Genomic DNA, 22,596 nt, shown 5'->3' with positions numbered 1-22,596 from the left:
CGGAAAAAAGCATAACGCCAGAAGGGAGAGATTGGACGAAACAAACTCATACGCCATTTAAGTCCAACTGCCCCACTCTGCATCGACAAGGAATAACCACCTCAACGTTAAAACCTTGCATATGCAAAAAACTTCGGACACTTCTAACTTTTACGCTGGCACGAAGGAGGCTCAAGAAAACAGCATTTGTCATGAAATATTATAAGGTGCGCGTCTAGACATTCTGGCTCCGCCCATTTCAATTACAAAATATCAAATTCTTTCTTTTTTAAACAAGCATGTACACTTCCATCACTATGGATCGGTCACAACATTACAAAACCGCAGAAGCGGTTTGCAACCAACGGTCTATCTTGACTGTCACGCCCACCTGACGGTGCTGCTCAAAATTGCTCCAAGAACCTGCAGTCGCATGGATTTGAATATAGACACGTTGGGCCACATAACGATTCATTTTATCTTAGTTTATGGAAAGCGCTAATGATGCCTAATTTTTAGAATGCACTTTTTAGCCTCATGAAATGTTTCTAATGTTTTAAAGCAATTTTAACCCAATTCATTTATAAAAGGTTTGTACTAGATGAAATTGTATTTTAAGTTAGTTTATATGTATAAGCTCATGTAGCTGATTGCAATGGTTTTAATTAACTGAGCAATAAAGAATTACTTACTTACTAGCTGAGGTATGGAGAAGCAGGTGTGAAAGAGGGGCGTGGCATGGCGGTTGGTAGAAAACAAAAGGATTTGTGTGGTTGTTGTACACAAATCTATTCCATGAATAATTAAATTGACACAAAAGACATTCACCAAACTGGATTTGAAAACCTGGTGAATACCATTCAAACATCGACCAGCACCAGGTTCAAAGGAATAGGTTTATTAGAATTTGTTTCACCAACTTAGTCTTTCCTTTAAAACCAGGCCTGTATATTTTTTGTGAGGCATGGTCCTCATCTATATCAAACATTAACGCTGTGCTCTATTGGAGCATTTTTTCCCAAATACTGATTTTACTACTATATATTGATCCCTAGAATATCGTAGAACAACAAATCGTGAGATGTGCAGGAGACAGCAGAAGACACATCCACCCCTGTGTATCCGTACGGTCAATCACAGTGCAGTGAAGTTCCTGTCAGTTTGGTGCTCCCGGTAGCCCCCCAACATCTGACATTCAATGTTCATGGCACTTTGTATTGCTCACAGAGCCTCCAAGGAAAAGGACTGCAAGAACAACAAGCTAAATTCAAGCGATACTAACATATCAGGCCACTGATCTCCAGGCTTGCACCACTTTTCATACCACCTTACCAAAGGAAATCTGTAGGGGGCACTGTTTTCTCAGTACAATCCGCCAAGCTCTGGAACAAACTACCAGCCTGCATTCAAAGCATCCAGGAGCATATACACTCCAGAATACAGCTGAAAACATGGCTATTTCCAAGAAAACTACACCAGCACACATTCCGGTAGCAGAACCCAGAAAGACAGTCACACCTTCATGCTCCCTATGGTTCGCTGGCATAATATATAGTTATATAATTTCATATATAACAATTCTGGCCCACACTTATTTATACTAATACCATAACACTGAGCGGGTGGTAGCTAACCCTGACTTACACCTCTTACATTCACAGAAGACATATCTACTATGAGTGTTGTCCATCACCAGTACTGTGCAGCCAATAATCCAGCCATCACTAAATGAGCTGGCATGGAATACCTGAAGAGCTGTGTCACACACTGCTGTAATCTAGCCCAGGACTGCAGGTCTCCAATATCTATACACTATGCCTACCTCTTTACATCTCACAATAACACTCAGATATGGGGTGATGGTAACATTTTACATCCCAGCGGATCTCTCCACTTCTCTCTCCCTCCAACCAAGGCAGCTCCGGCCCACAACTAAGCAGACTGTAATCATGAGTAATACCATACAGCGACCGCCAGAGCTGCTCAAAGCTGTCAGTCTACTCAGAAATCATAAACTGCGTGTCTGTGTGTCTCACACCGTATCAACCACTGCGCTGCATCCGATAACACAATAACCACACCTTGGTGGTCATTACGCACGACATGGAAATATTTCCCACAAAGAATCACAAAACAAAGACAACACCGTCCCAACTACACACCATCCTTTATGGTCTAGCTTGCTGCCCATGTATACGTAAGCTATTCAGTACCACACAATGAGAAGGTAAACGCTATACAAATGCAACAATACAATGCAATATTTATCATTTGAGCCTCACCAAGATTTGTTTTCGTCCTATTTACATTTTTCTTTGCACACACTTCAGAATTAGACAAGGAAATGTACTTCATTTGTGATTTATGTTGAAATATTTGAACAGTTTATTTACATATTTTCGTGTATTAGAAACAAACTGACATCCTGTCTTTCTTTTCACATTTCCTGTAAGCAAGGTTACAGGATTACGCGATTCTGCTGCGACTGGGTTTTCCAGATAATTATTAAATTTCTGCTTTTGCCACATAATCAATCATCTGCTGCATAATGCACATATTTAAACAAAATTGTTGTTTGTAGCTCAAACGGATCAAAAGTTACTAAAAACTCTGCATCCCGTGCTGCTCGGCAGTGGAAGGTCTTTCGCAAAGGTTGACTGGTCAACTTTCATTTATTTATCCCTGTGTTTGGATGTGGAACTGGTACTAATGAAGTGAACCCTTTGCCCAGACTGTGCTAACGTGTAAAAATAGTAAAATAATGAAGTGATGCTATTACAAATTGTGCTCTATTCAGCTGCATAATTTCTGTTTCCTTGCTGCATAATTAAGTCACCCTTGCCACCTAATTTGGGCCTCCCCTACTGCATCATTCCTCTGGCCCTGCCTAGACGCCAGCAAGAATGACATATTCACTTTACAGTCAGAGAAAAAAAAATTCAACCTCTCCACTTAAAAAATATAAGTAGACATTTGTCACATTTAACCTCTGTCTTTAAAGGTGAAGTCAAATGTAACAAGATTTTAAGAAAAGTCCCTTTTCTTGCTGATTCTGTATCAATTAGATTGTATGCATTCAAACGTGAATGTGGTTTGTTTAGATAAACAGAGTTTAATCTGAGCTTTGGTAAGTACTGTGCCAGTTGGCTCGGTCATGTGGGGTGCAAAGTATGGCCTGACCCTGCCCTGAAATGCCTCCCCTCTGTGGCTACGGCCCTGTTTAAAACAGGAACGGAAAAACATCCTTTACCACAAATCTTTTACAACGCTGTACCGTTACCACGCAGGTTTTACAACGAAAGTCGTTACAACGACTTGCGCTGGAGGGCGCTGTAGGATAGGGAATAGTTTAATTTACTATCCAACACGTTCCCTACTATCCATGGGGACTGGAGTTGGAATAGTAAATTAAACTATTCCACTATCCAGCGCCCCCCAACGCAAGTCGTTGTAACGACTTGCGTTGTAAAACCTGCGTTGTAACGTTACGCGTGGTAATACCACATGTTGTAACGACATACATCCGTTTAAAACGCATTCAGCCAGCTACGGAAAAGCAATAGGAACATTTTAAAGAAACTTTACTGAACATATGGTTAGCCACCTCCAGCATGCCAGGATGTGACGCAGAGTCTGCACAGACACTGTACCCGGGTACTAGAGGAGACATGTCTTCCATGCAGCAAAACAGAAATACTAGGAAAAAAACTTACATCACCAACGCCCCTTTAACTAGTGTTGGCGTATGTTGTATCCTGGAGACCTTACCTGGTCTGACTAGGTTTATACAGGTGCTGTTGCAGTGGTTTAAATTTGAATGGAATTACCTGATTTTTCTTCGGATTACACTTTTCGGATTGCACTTTTCGTGCACTTACAAGCTTTAAGCCATCTCTCAACTTCACCCTTTATAAACCTGCTGGTTTCTTTTTCAGGTATCCAATTGGCGCCTTTTGGGCTCTTCCAATCTACCTGAAAAGCTTCACTACCAAAATATTTCAACCAATAAAATGTAATGAATCAATACCTGAAGAGTGTTGATCATTTTCTTTTCCGTTTCTACAGCAGTCTTGTCCTTCACCCAGGTGCATCCCCTCCTCCTTAGGAAAAGGAGCAGTTGCTGCAGTCTGGAAAGGAAGCAGCAGACACTATTACAGACAGAGTGCATGTGCAGGAAAAGGTCTGAAAGGAGAACACAAAGTTATTTTTTAATTCAGGTGAAAGCAGCTAATGGGATAGCTTTCGAAAAGTGATCGTGTGTAAGAGAAAGGGTAATTACAGGTGATTAATACATTATTGACATTTAATTTTAAACAATTGAAATTATTTTAATTCAAAGTATTTTATTAAGACATTTTTTTTACACATACAATTATCTTCGCTTTACCATCGCGGGGTAACATCACAAACTGGCTGTACATGCCAATTATACAGGTAAGTGTTCTACATGTTCGGCTGTCCCCATTTCCACTGTCCCACTATAGGAATGATAGTAAGTGGGAGGGGAAAGACAAAGAGAGAGAAGAGAAGGAAAAGGATAGTGCACACGAAGAAGTTCATACTCGTGCGTCTAACTTGTCCTACAGGAGATTGCTTTGTGGCCTTCTTCAGTAATGCATTCAGATCCTGTTGTCTGGGAAGTAATATCTCCACAGCAGCGAATTCCTAAGCAAGTATTCCCAGGGAGTTAAGCTGATTTCTTTACTAGAAGGAGATGGTAAAAAATATGAGCAACAGATTTAGGCCTCTAACAAGAGGTTCTTTCCCCCCAGATGTTTATCTGGTAATCTCAAAACTTGACTACTTTAATACCATCTATCCCAGCCCATTAAATGTCCTGGGACAGTACACACAGGTACTAGTGCACCTGCCTAAGTTTCAATAGGGTTTTATCCAAAGTTTTGACAGCATGTAGATGGACATTACCATCTGTATAAATGAAAGCTTATGGAATTAACTGCCCCCACCACTCCCTCTCTTACCCTGGACTGGCCATGCACAGGAAGTCCAGCTGTAGACTTGAGAGCTACTGACTGCCCTTTCATGCCAAAGGACAGCAGGAGATGTTTGTTTCCATCCCCAGGGCCCATTCATGTGGTCCCAAATCCACACTCTCCAGAGTCAAAATCTGCAAAACCCTCGTAAATATTCAATACTCAGATCTTTTAACTCACTGGAGTAGTACGTTTGAAGTATGCCCCACTGCCTCCTGAAACCCTCTTCCCTCTCCAGTGTGGTCTATATTAACTCTTCACCTCCAAGCTCTACCACCGTTTATGCAGCCAGACCTCCACCATAAACTCCCGCGCCATCTCCCATCCGGCAAGAATTACTTGCTATTGTGTCAACAACATGGAAGGTCTTTTCTTTCCATTAATATAATGGGTATTCAGCTTCTGATGAGCGCCTCAGTAATGTTACCCAGGACATGCCACTGGGTTATAACCTGTAGCTCCTTTGTTTTTGTCATCGCCACTGTCCTAAACTTAGCAATGTGGGGGATGTGACCATAAAATGTGGGGACATGTAAGGTATACTACATGTAGCATTTTGCAAAGTATCCAAGGCGTAGATACACTGTGGAGTATAATACCATCTATAAAGGATCTTACAAAGGGGTTCCTACTCTAGTGCACTTGATTAAAATCAAAGAAGAGAAGAGAGCTTTACTGGCTCCAAATAATAAAGACAATTCTCTTTAAAATATAAGGCAGCATATGTAAAAGATCTTAAAACTATTAAAGCCTAGATTACCTAGTATCCCCAAGAGGCAGCAGATGACTAAACTATGCTTCACATGCAAAGGTAAGCATGGCTGTTCTCTACATGCTCTTTCAAAATGTAGGCATTAGTGCTCAAATCATGGGTTCCATGGAAATAGCTGAACAATTTTCTCTTGCAAAGGCATTATTGCAAGTTCCATAAAAGACATGTACAGCACATAGGGACAGAAAATGTGCCATATAAAGTAATCCAGCTGCCTCCCTTCAGAACACAGCAGAAAGGGTGACATACTTCTGGCAGGATGAATCATCCATATACCCCTGACATTCAGAGACCCGACATAAATGAAGCTTCAGTTGTGTGGCTGGCTGCGGAGCCTCCCAGCTCCCTGCTGCATGGATCTTTATGATCTTCTTGCGTATGGGAGGAGCATCCTCTGGCGCTTGCGCTGAGATTCTTTTCTTTGCGGTATGTACCACCAGAGAATCTGCTCCGCTTGCACTGGCTGGAAGCCGGAAAGCCCCAGCTCTTCGCCCTCCCCCACGATGAGATCTTTAGGGCTGAAACAGGTCCAGTGTTTCAGGGGTACCCTGGGGCTGCATCTTGTGGTGCACCCAGTGTCTTTTGCAACAGTGCCTAATGGTTTTCTTACACAAAATTGTCTGCACACTGAGCAAGTGGACTCCTCATGTTTGGGAGACAAAAAGAGGTGGCACACACGATTCTGGTCTGACGAAGGAATAATAGGAAAGGGGTTTTCTCCACAATCCTCTCCCCCAAACCCCTGGAACAGCCATTCTTTATGCAACCTGTTTCATCTGAGGAGCTGTCTGGATGCTGCTTGGAGTTCTAAGTAGCCGCTGCCCAGTAAAGTTCTTCTGTTGCGGAAATGGAAGTCTTGAAGGCTGGCACCGAAGATGATAGGTGTCCAGTGAAGTTCTCCACTTCTTGAGCTCAAATTCTGTCTCAGTAGCAGGTCCCGAAGAGATCAGTGCAAAATCTTTTTGGTCCCCGAGATGGTGCTAGAAAGTCTGACCCCGATGATGGGAAAAACAAAACGGTTGTGAAGTATATACTGGTGCATTGTCGGGGCAGGGAAAGAGTCACAAGACACCTCATGGCTGAAAAGTTATTTGAACAAAAACAAGTTGCAAACATCCCTGCCCAAAACTCTCATCCACTCCTTTTGGAAAGGGTAAGAATGGCTGGTATTCTAGGACATGCCCACGCCTGGCTAAAATCATTCTTTGAGGACAGATCTCAGGCAGTTTATCTTCCTCCGTTTACATTCACCTCAAAACTGCTTTGTTATGAAGTCCTGCAGGGCTCAACCTTGAGCCCCACTGTGAGAAAGTCCCTCTTTTGACATGGTTAGCCCCAACCTTTTGCCTGGTTTTGATATGGTTTTGACTGTACTGCACAAGGTCCCTGACAACCAGGTACCCTGTGCCATCGCTTCTTCCCTAAAACATATCCCCAATTGGTACTTCTGCCCCCCATAAGTCCCTACTAAGTGGTACCCTGAGTACCTAGGGCCTGGAATCTGAAGAGGGTCCCATGGAACCCCACTCACTAGGACCATGCCACTGCCCTTGTGTTTGCATACCCTTGTGAAAGGCAAACAACAAAGTCAACATGGCACCCTGCCTGGATGCCATGCCAGTCAGCACTGCCTGTAGGTATAGGTAAGTCACCCCTTCACCAGGCCAAAGGCAGGGTGCACTATACCCCTGATGAGGGCATATCGGCATGTGTAGATATGTTTCTACAATACCTAAGTCAATTATTAAATATTGTAAGTGCCAGTGAAGCCATGAGGAGTACATGGGTTGGCAACTCGACAACTCGACTTCCACTGCACCACGATAGTTTCACTGAAACCAGGAGCGTTTGGTATCAAACAACTCCTTGTAATAAATCCACATCAATGCCAGTTTGAGATTTATTACACCATGTACTCAGAGGGCACCTCAGAGGTGCCCCCTGAACACCTAACCTACCCCGGTGTGGGCACGGACTAGCTTTAAGTAACCTGCCACACACAGCCATGTTTCCGGACCCCTGGGTGGAGAGCCTCTGCTCTCTGAGACCAGAAGCAATGCACATCATGGGCAGAGGCGTCACGCCTCCTCCCCAAAGATGGGCCAGTGCTCGAAGGGGAAGCTTTTAAGGCCTAATGCCTTTGTAATGCAACCCCCAGCCTCTGCTGGTAGCAGCAGATGGCAGTCCCCGGTTTACACTCCCCCTTTGGGTGGGAAAACCTAGACGAATAGGAGGTGAGCCCACCTCTACCAACTTCACCCCTATGGTGGGGGAGGCGAGGTGAAGCAGATCTTTCTATCCCCGCCATATTGAAGATGGCGGGATCCTTCCAATCAGGGCTAGGTCTATGCCCCATGCCACATGAGGGTGGCATAAGAGAGGGTGTAGCCACCCCAGGTAAGGTGCCCATTGGCCCTACTTGCTACTCCCCTGAAACGCCCCTAAGTTTAGTATTTAGGTGGCTCACCTACACCTCAGAAGATAGAAGACATCACCGCAGAGAATACTACAGATGACGACTGCTTTTGTCCCAGCCCTACCAGCCTGTTTCCAGCTTCAATAACCCTGTGACCGGTCTTGCAGCCTGCGACCTCTGAAACTCTGGGGGGACTGCTGCCTTCGGAAAAGACTTGAATCTTCCGAGGACAGTGGTACTGTCCAGAAGAATCTAACTCCAAGGACTCTGGATCCAGGCGGATCCGCATCTCCTGCCTACTCTGTACCTGAAGCCCACGGCCAGAGTGAGTGGCTCACCTGTCCAGTGAAGTCTCCCCACCGATATTGATCGCGAGTCCAGTGTTAGCTGACCTCTACTGATCTTCACGGTGGCACCTGCAGTGTGAATCCAGAGGGCCCCCAACCGCGACTGGCTCCGGTAAAAAGACTCCGACAACGAAAGGCACCCCATGCACCCGAAGCCCCTGTTCCTTGGTGAGTTGAACCAACAGTGCTCCCACGACCCCCCCATACCTCCACTTAACTCTGTTGTTGTTGGTCTCCGTCCTTCAACCTTCGGTGCCACGTCTGCAGCCTGTTTGCAAACAACAGGATCTCCATTGAAGAGCATTGGGCGCCCAACGCTGAATTTGTACCCTGCACCCGGCCATCCTTGTGCTGCAGGTGGTGAATGTTTGGTGTTACTTTGTGCCCCCATATGCTTAACCTAACTCCCAAAGCTTGGCCCCTGCAACCGATCTACTTACCTGCAAGCAGTGGGCTCCGAGCAGCCCAGTATCCATTGAAATGCATTGGGCCAAACTCAGATTTTGACCTCTGAGCCCGGCCCTCCTTGTGTCACTGGTGGTGCGGTTTGGGTACTCATCTGATCCTTGCTGACTTTTGGTACCAAAGGCTCGAACCGTAAGTGTGACATACACCTGTTTAACTGTGATATTGTTTTCCCTATAGGAAAACATTGAACTGCTGCAAAGTTGTTCTGTCTGTGTCAATTTTTGAAAGTGAAAAGTATTTATATAAAAAAATGTACTTACTTGAGTGTGAAGATCTTGGTCTTAAAGTACAAACAAAGCTTATTTATCTAAATTTTGGTGGACCTCCTTTTTGAGTCCTGTGGCAATGTTGGTCAATGATGTGAAATACAGGTCTTGCACTCCTATGTGTTAGGGCCAAGGCTTCTCACCCACACTACCACTAATAGAGAACTTTGGGTTTTACATTGAGCCATGTACACTTTTGGGGAACCCGTGAACTCTGTGCATGGTTTAACTACCTAGTGGCCATACAATATAGAGACAGCTTTCTACACCCACCCTATTTAATATTAAGCCTGGGCAAAGCACAACGCTACGCTCGGGTAGTTTGCGAAGTTTGCGCTACTTCACACTACGCGAATTGCACGTAGCACAGTGCAAACACGCGTAGCGTAGTGCAGCGGTCATTTATTGTTTGCTCGCGGTCCTCAACGTCAAGTTGGCGACCGCAAGCAAGCAAAATGACATCCCGGCTAGACCGTTTACTCGTTCGCAAATTGCAACATCAAGTTGCCGATCGCGAGCGTGGAAAATAAACCTCCTAGCGAGCTTCTCAACACGGGGAGGTCAGGTTTCTCATTGCGAGTGGTCGCGTATGCTTGCGACCGCTCGCGATGAGAAACGACCAGTACGCATTGAGAAAGCTGCCGCTCAAGTAGAAAACTACTCGAGCGGCAGAAAACGACCGCTTGCACTGTGCAAGATGCAGTTTGCACTAATTGCACAGTGCGGACAAGCATCCAGCACTGTGCAATCAGCACAAACAGCATCTTGCACAGTGCACTACGCAGTTCTCGTAGCTCGCGAAGTGCACTTTGCGTAGCTATGTGTAGCGCTACTTCGCAAACTATGCCCAGGGTTATTTAATATATAATTGGAAGCACTGACCAAGTTAATTGAATCATGGGGCATAGAAGTAATTTCTAATGCAGATGACAACTTCTTTTGTCCTTTCATAAACATAAAGATGATGCCCTCAGAACCGTTAAGCAATGCTTACGAGGAATGACAGGTTGTATGAATTTAAATGATCTTAAACTAAATGCATTTAAAACCAAGATTATCTTTTGCGAGTCAAACTGCTTGCCTGATCCAAGCACATAGTGGCCTGATCAACTTGGCCCCTACCCTGGCACCGGCCTCCAATGCTAGAAGCTTTGGAATAAAAGTAGACTCTAATCTTTCCTTTCGACCTCTAATTCAACACATTTCTTCTGTGTAATTTGCAAAACTTAAATCTCTCAAAAGAATGTTGCATCTGGTTCCTGAACATATGCAAAAAACTATTGTTCACCTGGTAGTAACTTCTAGATTGACTATGCTAAATATGCTAGTCTGTAGCTGGGCCTTCAGGCCTATTTCATTCAGTGCCTGCAGACTGTGCAGAATGCAGCAGCAAGACTGATTTCGAAAATTCTGTGTCGACAACCAATTTCTCCTCATTTGAAGTGCAGACACTGGATGCCAGTGGTTAAAAGTGTTCAATTCAAGGCTCTTCCTTTCACTTTTAGAGCTTTAGTCTTGCAAGGGCCTTCCTACTTAAGATAAAGATTCAAGCTTTATAACCAACCTAGGTCTTTAAGATACAACAATCTAGGTCTTTAAGATACAACAATCTCAGGCTGCTACAAGTCTCAAAAGTCCTTAAAGCCAGCAAAGGTGGCAGATCCTTCTCCTTTCTTACTGCTCAACTCTGGAACTCTCTCCCTATTAGCCTATACTTGGTCCCCTCTAAGTCCATCTTTAAAGAGAAGCTAAAAGCCTTCATTTTCAATGAAGTCTAGTTTTAAGTGCCATCCGCTTGGCAACTGTACTATCAGCTTTACTGCTAGCGCCAGGACGCTTCTTTTGAAGTAGCTCTACAAATGAAATTGATTGATACTAGAATGCAGGAGCATGCAGACAGAACATGTGTTACTACAGCAACACATGCTACAAACATTAATTGAAGAGAAAATCATGATCTGATCTCACTCCAAAGCAACTGAAAGACTCTGGTGTTCATGTTTTCATGCAAGCAGTTTCTAATTTGTTTTCTCTGACCCATAAAAATATACTTCACATTTCTGGGGCATGAGACCTGGCTCAGGGTTCAAGTAGAGCAAAGTATAGAGTTCAATTTAGGAATCCCAGATATAACCAAACACAACATATTCCTCCGTAGATAATGCCAGTATTCGTTTTCTGGAAGAGGCTGTGGAACCTCACACTGCAAGAAGGACCTCTGCCAATGTTTACACTCCTTCCCTCTTCCTCCATTTGGTGGTGACCTCTAGTGATCCTGTTGCCTCTGATGACACCGACCCAAAAGAACAATGTGCAGGGCAGGGAGTAAGGTAATCTTTCAGAGATACTGAAATTGCTCAACTTAAATTACCTGTAATCGCACGTGGGTAGCCACTATTGACATGCGTATGCTGAATTCGCATGGGGCAGTGTTTTTGATAATATGGCATACATTGTTTTGGAGCAATAGAGTACAGGTAGCGTTTCTGAAGGCTTTAAAATCAAGTGCCAAGATGCTAAGATGTAGATCCCTCAGGGCTCAATATGCAGTCCATCTGGCCTTAAAAACTACATAGCCCCAATAGCAGAGGTCATTTAAAGTGGAGATTTGCCATACTGGCCCCCAACCTATTGGCCAACTGACTAAGGGCGGTTTACCATACCCAAAGACTAAGTAAAAAAACCTGGGCATCACAATGGATACAACCCTTTCTTTATTCATCAAATACATTCTATCAGATATTCATGCTTTTATTTAGTTGAAAATACTATGCAAAGTTCTACCTCTACTACCAGAGAGAGTTTGAAAAACAATGGTCTGCACTATGTTTCTGTCGAACATGGACTAGAGTAATGTTTCATTTAAGGTTCCTCAGAAATCTACCCCGCAGATTCAACAGACCCAAATGCTGCAGTGAGATTACTACTAAAACTGCATCGTCTAAACAAGATATTACTTCCCTGGAAGGAGCATCACCGGCTCCCAGTTCACTATTGAGTTCAGTTGAAGGCTCTATGCTTTTGACATGGAGCCTTTTGTAACAAATGACCATTGTTTATTCACGTAAAACGTCCCACCTACTCCTTGCACTGGTCTCCGAGATCTTCAACAGTGAAGCTAATGACAGTTCCACGTTTTAGACTTGCTAGGTGGGGAGGGAAAGCTTTGTCTTGATTAGGCCTTAACATCCGGCATTCCTCCATAGATACAAGGGCAGAAGAGAACTTTTATTTCTTTTAGGACCTGGCTTTTTATCCAGGCCTGATCTTATTTTCTTGCCTGCCTGCTGTGCGACTGTCTTTCAGCACCAGGACTGAGTTGCTGTTTAGCTTAAAAAGTATCTTATTTCATTCATTGCTAGATTGGCTGCTAGGACGTTGAGATTAGTTCAGTGAGAGATTTGTAGGAGTCCATATGCAGCTCGGAAGTCATGAAAGTATCAATCTCCGAGTTTACGGTACACAACTAATCTCTACCTATAAGTAACAATTTGAGCTAAAGTGATAATCTTGAACGTCACCGTCAGATGCTTATTAATTTCCTCAACACAAACTGCCACAGATTCTCATTGTTTCTTATCCTGAAAGAGATGGGAATTAAATCTTATATCCCATTGAAAAGAGGTGCCTCCACAAAAACAACCAAGCATGGCAAGTTTAATACTCTGATAAGAGGAATTGAAAACTTTATGGTACATGCAGGGCAAGGTATCTGCCTGTCAGATTTCTGTGCCAACACCAATGTTTTAGATGAAGCTTGGCATGAATTCAATCGTGCTGGCTATGACAAGTTGGCTTCTTTATAACAGCAAAGTAGAAGAACTTTGCACGTTTCTTGGCCTCTGTGATGTATTCATAGAAAATGGCTCTGACTGTGTTTTGATTTGTCTTTGATTCTTCATAAGTATCAGGGTGCAGAGTGTTTGTTGCACAGAAACCCAGAGTAGTAATTGTTAACTGATTGCCTTTTCAACTGTGTCAGGATTACGACCGTATCAAAAGTAGAACTAGAAACTTAAACAGTTGCCTGCAGTGTTTTTCAGTTCCACGCCCAGATCGTTCCAGTCGGCTCTTACTTAAGTTCAACTAAAATACATCTCTCAATAGAGTTTACTGAGCTCCAGAACTTCTCTCACACAACTGTAGGAAATTTGAGGTTAACTTTCTGCTAAGTGGCTTCATCCTTGATCACGTCTAAATTAGCCTACAGTAACAGCCTATTTCTCACTGCCCATATATATATATTCTAAAGAAACTACAAGTCCTTCAAAATGCTGCTGCCAGACTTCGATTAAAAATTTCCAAATTGCAGGCTCCTCATGATCTTAGTCATGACTTTCTTAATCGGAGCATCAAATGGTACTGCCCCAACAGAAGTCTACGTTCTGCCAATGCCAAACTCTCTGTACTTCACAGGTTTAAATGAGCCATGTGTGGCGGCAAGAGCTTTGTGCTGGGAGCCTTCAAAGCATGGAATGCTCTACCTCTTTCCATCAAAGAGACACCTAATGTTCTTGCTTTCAGGAAAACCCTGAAGACCTGGCTATTTAGGGCCTTGTCATTTTGGGGTCTTCTGGTTTGCTTCACCTTGCTGGATCAATAGCGCCTAGACAACCGGGTATTAGTGCGCTTTACAAATCCCGCTAACATAACATAACATATCCGTAATGAGTCTTATCTGTTGTCCCTAAGTTTCTCTGGTACTGGAATATTGTAATGGAGGCAACGTTTCCAATGTATTAGCAAGACAACTTTGCAATGCCATGCAGTGCACTGTTAAAGAGTAGTGAGAATTTCCCAACAAGGAGCAAGATGGGAGAACACCTCTAAGGAAATACATGCATGGTTATGATATAACAAAGCAACTGGAAAACAAAATTGTCAATGGAGCAATGCTGCTACTTAAAATTAAAGAGGCTTTGAGCCACTAACAAATACATTTCAAAAGATAACAAATAAGTAAATGAACTTAACTGAAAAGACCACATGTTTTCTTTTTATATACTTCTGATGACTGCCCTGAAAAGGCCATGCAGTCTTACTACTGATCCCATCACATGCAAACACATGTTAAAGCATGAATGGGTTTTCTGATGAAGTCGAATGGATGGGGAAAAATAATTTACCTGTTGCATATGAATGCTCTGATGTTTGAGTAGCTCAGATCGCCAACGGAATCCCTTCCCACAAACAGGGCAATGAAACGCCCGCTCCCCGGTGTGTGTCTTTTGGTGTGTAGTTAGGTGTTGTCGCTGGATGAATGTCTTGCCACACTGAGCACACTGGTAAGGCCGCTCTCCGGTGTGAATCCGCTCATGAATGAGAAGCGAGGTGTGACGCCGGAAGCTTTTTCCGCACACATTGCAGATATAGGAGCGCTCTCCAGTATGGACACGCTGGTGCGCTCGGAGTGTCCTCTTATTGAGAAAGGTTTTCCCACACTCCCCACAGGTCTGTGCCTTTTCACTCTTAAGAGGGTTGCGGCGGCGGAGGAGTTTGGCTCTTTTGTTGAAGAGTCTCAACTCTGGGCCTTTCAGGGAATCCTTTTCACTGCCAGCCCTGTTCCTCGGCATCCTTGCTGCTGGAAAAACAAATAGAATCAACTCTAAATAAAATTCATTACATTGAAGGAGTAAAAGAACAAAACAAGAAGTTTCCCCTCACCAGTGCTCGCTCACATTTATCAAAATTAATATCTTAACATTCCATTACACCATAAAAAGGAAGTACTGTGTCTTAGGATAAGATCCAGATCTATATATTACCCAGTGGTGATCGCCACTGGGTAAATATATTTAGGCCAGGTGTTCCATTGGAAAAGCGTATTTTGTGTTGTAAATAACTTTGGCCTTGTCTGACAAATCGGCACAAATTTCCCAAAATGTACTACTTTTTGACTGGTCTATGCATGGAAAGTTATGAGGTGACTTGGTTTCTTCAGTTAAAAAAAAAAAGTGTACATATCTCCACTGAAAAAAAAAAGGTTACAAGGACGTTATAGTTAGGCTCAGATTTTACCCGTACAAAACCATAGAAATCCAGCATGGGTCCTGGGGGCGATTACAAACGAAGCACGGGAGCCCGCGCTTCATTTTTTAAAATTCGTGGAATCTGCAAAAATGTTTTTATTTTATTTTAAAAATGCTACTGGTTTGAAGTGCTGGCAGCAAATCAAATTACAGCACAGGGACAGTCGGATCCATCAGTAACCCATGTCCCCAGATATAACAAATGTGTTTTCATGTTAATATCTCCCAAACTACTGAACAGATTTACACCAAATCACAACAAGCATTGGCATAGCCAATAGGTCTCGCCTTTGGGACCTTATAAGTGTTTAGCCATGCAACAGTTGATGTTGCCCCAAGGATATTGTGCTGCATAACTAAATACTTATAAGGTCCCAAAAGCGAGGCCTCTTGGCTATTCCAATGCTTGCCAGGAATAACGCGATTTGTTCGAAATATGGCAGTTCATGTCGCACATCGGTGCTGCACACAACTGTTATTACTATTACACAAGTCAACTGAACCCGGCTTAACGACCTCGCAAGGATGGAAGGCTGAGATGCTAACTGTAGGCCACAGCAGACGTCAGCTGTGAGCGTTAAACCGTTGAGCCATCCTACCTCCTAGGAGGAAAGACAACTTTGTTCAATGCTATAGGAGATGTTCTCTTGTCATGCTTTCAATATGCTGCTTACAAAATAAGAAAGTTACAAGAATGGAATGAAACGATGCATAGCCTTACCTCTGTTCTCTTGCTTAACGGATGCTTCAGATGCCTGAAACAGAAACCAGATATGAAGAACAAATGTCAAGTTCCATAGAAAAAATATTAAATTAGCAAATACAAAACGTATCTATATACAGTGTTCCCCCAATGAGTAGAACATCCACATGAGACAGGAATAGACTTGAGAACAAAGAGGTTGTTACTGAGCTCAAGACCACAGAACACACTCCAGGAAGGCCAGTGAACACATACCAGGAGGCCAGTGAACACACTCCTAAGGAGGCCAGTGAACACATACCAGGAGGCCAGTGAACACACTCGTAAGGAGGCCAGTCAACACACTCCTAAGGAGGCCAGTCAACACACTCCTAAGGAGGCCAGTCAACACACTCCTAAGGAGGCCAGTCAACACACTCCTAAGGAGGCCAGTCAACACACTCCTAAGGAGGCCAGTCAACACACTCCTAAGGAGGCCAGTCAACACACTCCTAAGGAGGCCAGTCAACACACTCCTAAGGAGGCCAGTCAACACACTCCTGAGGAGGCCAGTCAACACACTCCTGAGGAGGCCAGTCAACACACTCCTAAGGAGGCCAGTCAACACACTCCTAAGGAGGCCAGTCAACACACTCCTAAGGAGGCCAGTCAACACACTCCTAAGGAGGCCAGTCAACACACTCCTCAGGAGGCCAGTCAACACACTCCTCAGGAGGCCAGTCAACACACTCCTCAGGAGGCCAGTCAACACACTCCTCAGGAGGCCAGTCAACACACTCCTGAGGAGGCCAGTCAACACACTCCTGAGGAGGCCAGTCAACACACTCCTGAGGAGGCCAGTCAACACACTCCTCAGGAGGCCAGTCAACACACTCCTCAGGAGGCCAGTCAACACACTCCTCAGGAGGCCAGTCAACACACTCCTCAGGAGGCCAGTCAACACACTCCTCAGGAGGCCAGTCAACACACTCCTCAGGAGGCCAGTCAACACACTCCTCAGGAGGCCAGTCAACACACTCCTAAGGAGGCCAGTCAACACACTCCCAGGAGGCCAGTCAACACACTCCTAAGGAGGCCAGTCAACACACTCCTAAGGAGGCCAGTCAACACACTCCTAAGGAGGCCAGTCAACACACTCCTAAAGAGGCCAGTCAACACACTCCTAAGGAGGCCAGTCAACACACTCCTAAGGTGGCCAGTCAACACACTCCTAAGGAGGCCAGTCAACACACTCCTAAGGAGGCCAGTCAACACACTCCTAAGGAGGCCAGTCAACACACTCCTAAGGAGGCCATTGAACACACTCCTAAGGAGGCCATTGAACACACTCCTAAGGAGGCCATTGAACACACTCCTAAGGAGGCCATTGAACACACTCCTAAGGAGGCCATTGAACACACTCCTAAGGAGGCCATTGAACACACTCCTAAGGACGCCACCGAACACACTCCAAGGACGCCACCGAACACACTCCAAGGACGCCACCGAACACACTCCAAGGACGCCACCGAACACACTCCAAGGACGCCACCGAACACACTCCAAGGACGCCACCGAACACACTCCAAGGACGCCACCGAACACACTCCAAGGACGCCACCGAACACACTCCAAGGACGCCACCGAACACACTCCAAGGGCGCCACCGAACACACTCCAAGGACGCCACCGAACACACTCCAAGGACGCCACCGAACACACTCCAAGGACGCCACCGAACACACTCCAAGGACGCCACCGAACACACTCCAAGGACGCCACCGAACACACTCCAAGGACGCCACCGAACACACTCCAAGGACGCCACCGAACACACTCCAAGGACGCCACCGAACACACTCCAAGGACGCCACCGAACACACTCCAAGGACGCCACCGAACACACTCCAAGGACGCCACCGAACACACTCCAAGGACGGCACCGAACACACTCCAAGGACGGCACCGAACACACTCCAAGGACGGCACCGAACACACTCCAAGGACAGCACCGAACACACTCCAAGGACAGCACCGAACACACTCCAAGGACGGCACCGAACACACTCCAAGGACGGCACCGAACACACTCCAAGGACGGCACTGAACACACTCCAAGGACGTCACTGAACACTCCAAGGACGTCACTGAACTCTCCAAGGAATTCACTGAACTCTCCAAAGAATTCACTGAACTCTCCAACGAATTCACTGATTTCCCCAAAGAATTCACTGAACTCCCCAAAGAATTCACTGAACGCTCCAAAGAATTCACTGAACACTCCAAGGAATTCACTGAACACTCCAAGGAATTCACTGAACACTCCAAGGAATTCACTGAACACTCCAAGGAATTCACTGAACACTCCAAGGAATTCACTGAACACTCCAAGGAATTCACTGAACACTCCAAGGAATTCACTGAACACTCCAAGGAATTCACTGAACACTCCAAGGAATTCACTGAACACTCCAAGGAATTCACTGAACACTCCAAGGACGTCACTGAACACTCCAAGGACGTCACTGAACACTCCAAGGACGTCACTGAACACTCCAAGGACATCACTGAACACTCCAAGGACATCACTGAACACTCCAAGGACATCACTGAACACTCTAAGGAGGTCTACGTCTTGAGTCCATAACCTAGCTTGCTTTATGAAGCAGACAGGGCCAGTTCTAAGGTTGAGAGAATGGAAGCTAATAACAATACCTTTGAGGGAGTAGAAAATGAGTAATTTACATGCAACAAAAGTCTCCACTACCATAGAAGGTAAGCGAGGCATTTTATCACTTTCTAGAGTGCATGCTTTTCAATAAGAAGTGAAGTGCAAACATGTTTGGGAAGTGGACCTCCATCTGTAATGCACTGGAAAAGGCTTTGGCTCTTTAGCACATTTTTAACAAATAAACAAACCTTGCTGGAAAGTATTTGGCCAAAGCATGCTCTTTATCAAAACATAGCATTGGATTTCATTTTTCTCTATATTTTGTCAAAACGGCGCACACATCTGAATTATATTGTTGGTCTAATAAAAGGTATCACTACTTGTAAAAAAGAATGAATCCCACTGATCCCCTCAGCAGTAAATGGAAAAGCTGCTTTGGTTTCCATGCAAATCTAGCTCATTCCAAATAGAATTAATTAATTCCACTTTGTATTCACAATGTTTGCTTTGTTCTGCAGGGCTAGAGGAACTAGGAAGGAACGTTGGAAGAGGGGTAGACAGATTAACATAAATAAAAAGTTACTTTCTTGTAATCCCGGTTGTCGGTCATAGGAATATTTGCTGAACTCATAAACATTGAATATCTCCACGTCCGAGTGGGATTAAAAACACTTTTTAGAAGAGTGGTTTATTTTCTTTTTTAAATCAATAAAGTAATTTTAGTCCTATCCTAACCCTAATGCATCCTATTCTATTTTTGCCATAATGGTTGAACTTCAAAAATAACTTTAACCATGAAATACATTCTAAAATTAGCAGAAAATATAGATTACATTTTTTTTAACCTTTTTAAATTAAGTACAATGAGTAAACAGACGTGCAAAGTCTATGGAATGAAAAAGTAGAACTGCCTGCACAGGGGATAGAAGGCTCAAGGCTGACCTAGAGATCTCAGAAGTGTGGCTCAGGCACTTAGAAGTCAGTTCATCACACAACTGTTTGCCATGACTGTTACAAGAATTCAAGAGTGCTTTTAATTTCATTTAATCCCCTTAGTTCTGGAGGAGGAGGAGGGAGTGAGTTTCTTTTCCATCGCATGATATTTGCTGATGTTCATGAACTCTCAATAGTGAGCTTACTCCCAAAGGCAGGAATCATTATCTGCACACAGATAGAGAAAAACACTAAGGCTAAATATAAATAAAACTAACCAAAGGGATTGAGCAGGGATGGCAGGTCTATCTGGAGATCCTTCCTGCAATCAAAGTCCAGAAAAAAATGTCTTGTAAATATGTACAAAGATCTCTGGAAAGCTCTACGGACTACTTCGACCAACTGGAAAAACATTCCTAAACAAGTCTATAGTCCTTGCTTTTGCTACTTAGCTTGTCCTTCCTGTCCAGTTTACACCAGTTGCCATCTGTATGTACCATGCATTGCATCTTTACCTTTTCCAAGTGGACCCTCTCATGCTTGAGGAGCTCAGACTTCCAGCGGAAGCCCTTGCCGCAGTCGCCGCAGTGGAACGCCCGCTCCCCGGTGTGGATCTTCAAGTGCGTGGTCAGATGCTGCCGCTGGATGAAAGTCTTGCCACACTCGGGACAATTGTAGGGTCGCTCCCCCGTGTGAATGCGCTCATGGATTTGGAGAGAGGTGTGCCGCCTGAAGCACTTCCCACACACATTACAGATGTACGAGCGCTCCCCGGAGTGCGCCTGCAGATGTGTCTTTAAGGTCCTCTTATTATAGAAGACTTTCCCGCACTCTGCACACTCTGCAGGCGTTCTCTCTATCTTGGGGGCTTTTGGACGTGCTGATCGGAGGATACTTTTACCACTTCTGGAAGAGATCAGTTTTCCTGTTGGAATGGCTTTAGATGTCTCCGGTGTCTGCGCCTCTTCCGGACCTTGAGGATCTGGCTTCAACTTGTCCTGACCTGCATGACAAAATAAAAAGAAGGCAGCACTGCTACAGATATGCCAGGCACGATGAACAAGAACAAGTAACACTCAACTATGGAAATGCTAAAGCAGTGATATAGGTGCAAAGAACAGAATTCATTTACAGATACGGAAAAGGAGCAGTAAAAATAGAATATACAAAGAAGTTCAGATATAGCTATAAACTAATGAATAGCTTTATATAATAGGTTTTGAGTCACAGAGATCTGTGGCTAGTGTTATCCTATTACCGGGTTTACTTTGGTCTTCCTGTGTCTGAGCAAATTTCTCTAGTCTTAGTCCATGAGCAAGAGGTGTCAGGTAAAGAAATACAAGTACGCTATGCTATATCCAGTGCTCAGTGCCTCCAACTGCAAACAGCAGAACTCAGTGAGCTGAAGCCTCGGCTTCTGGGTTTCCATAAAGTAACCACATGGTGCAAAGGTTCCTACACTAACCTGCCACCTGAAAGCTAAGATCCCACCAAAGTTAGAGAAAATGTGATTTCTAGTGTGCCAAGTATGCTATTGGCTAGTTCCTGGTGTACCTTGGATTCTGTAACATGTGCCAAGTCAGGATGTAGATCTATTTAAAACCAGTGAAGGGCCCTAAGTAGCTGATTGTGTTTGAAGGGGAAGCAGGTTTAGTAAAGGGTCAGCACCCACAATAAAATCTCTATAGGGAAGGGATGGTCATGGCGAAGATAAACCCGTGACGGTCCTTAGGAGAGTGGAGACGGCCAGTCAGCCATTAGCTTCCCACTGTTAATGGATATTTAGGTTTGGGGACCAAAAAAAAAAATCACAATATCTATACACGTATATTAGCAAAAAAGAGGATTCAGACAGTTCTAGCATCTGTACCCACATGGGATGGAGAAGAGGCGTACAAGGCCGTTGCGGTCTGTATGAGGAAGGTTGAAACTGTTGCAGGTTCATCACAACTGATAGAGGAATGTATATCCGCTGCTCTTTGACCCAGGCCATGCATTGTCTATTGATCTTTGTTTTATAGCTCTTTGAAATCCACATGATTGGTAGGCATTTTATGCTTCGTGGGAGGTACGGTCCATTTATGTCATTCAGACAATCAGGGGTCAGCTCCTCACCGAGCACTCCATTTCCTTAACTCCCACCTCTTGTCAAAGTAGTATGGTGTCCCACCTTACTTTCAACATGAAAGAGGAGATTCACCCACTATGGTTCGACCTCTGGTACACCTCTTCGCAGCACAGACATGAGGGTCCTCCATGGTGTCCAGTTGGTGTACAAGTCAGTGACTCAACAGGGTCAATCTTATCCAACTATGGTTGGAAAGATGGGAAACCTATTTGGAGGAAGTGCATGATATCCCTTTGCACAAGCTTTTGCAGATTTCTTGGTGCAGATAGCCACAGCTTAGAGCAGACAGAGCTGTTCAAGTTCAGAATGTGAAAACATAGCTGACTGGCACCGTTGGAAACCTCAAGTTGCTGGGAACAGGGTAAGTTTCACTGAGAAGGGAAAATGTTCAGAACACTACAGAAAAGATGGTAACCTTCCTTTTACCCACCAGTTTCAGAGACGGGATTCAGGGAAAAATGTATGTGCAAGCTATCATGCTCACCATGGGCAAAGAACAGCATGCAATGACATTCCGGCAGACCGTGTCAAAAGACATACTCCACACGTTGTCGAATGGTGAAAAAGAAAAAATTTCCACATATAAAGATAGGCTAGCAGACCTAGTAATGGGGCATTTAATGGGAAGATCGCGGTCAGTCTCCCCGTAAGCTGCACATGTGCACACCATGCTTACAACCAGCTCCCAAAGTCTTCATGGTATCTCACCCTCTGCTGCACACATCAGCAGAGAGACTTCATCAGCCACTAGTAGTTTGAAAAACTCAAGTGGCATGAATGGCAATGTGTGTCCTGATGGGGGGGCGGTGCAGGAAACTCTGTGGGATAGAGGGTCTGAGATGCCAAGGCTTGCAATGGGAGTGGGTGACTTTTTCTAATGTTGCGTGTTCCACAATTAGCCTCAGGGTTGA

At 44.5% G+C, this 22,596-nt stretch overlaps 1 protein-coding gene across 5 annotated transcripts in view; it reads right to left on the bottom strand.

The window, feature by feature from the left end:
• The window catches only part of LOC144773575 (uncharacterized), a 156,192-nt gene that overhangs the window by 32,803 nt on the left and 100,793 nt on the right, over positions 1-22,596 (bottom strand). For 4 of the 5 annotated variants that reach the window (XM_078658691.1, XM_078658694.1, XM_078658695.1 and 1 more), the window contains exons 6-9: positions 20,073-20,560; positions 15,993-16,026; positions 14,369-14,823; positions 4,007-4,106 (exon numbers count right to left, since the gene is read on the bottom strand). In XM_078658691.1, the coding sequence (XP_078514817.1) occupies positions 4,007-4,106; positions 14,369-14,823; positions 15,993-16,026; positions 20,073-20,560 (1,077 nt within the window). The remainder of the gene's footprint in view (positions 1-4,006; positions 4,107-14,368; positions 14,824-15,992; positions 16,027-20,072; positions 20,561-22,596) is intronic. The other variant, XM_078658693.1, reaches the window with a different exon arrangement.

The sequence above is a fragment of the Lissotriton helveticus genome, chromosome 8, assembly GCF_964261635.1.
Source record: "Lissotriton helveticus chromosome 8, aLisHel1.1, whole genome shotgun sequence".
Lineage (NCBI taxonomy): Eukaryota > Metazoa > Chordata > Amphibia > Caudata > Salamandridae > Lissotriton > Lissotriton helveticus.
This window is presented reverse-complemented; position numbering and strand designations above follow the sequence as displayed.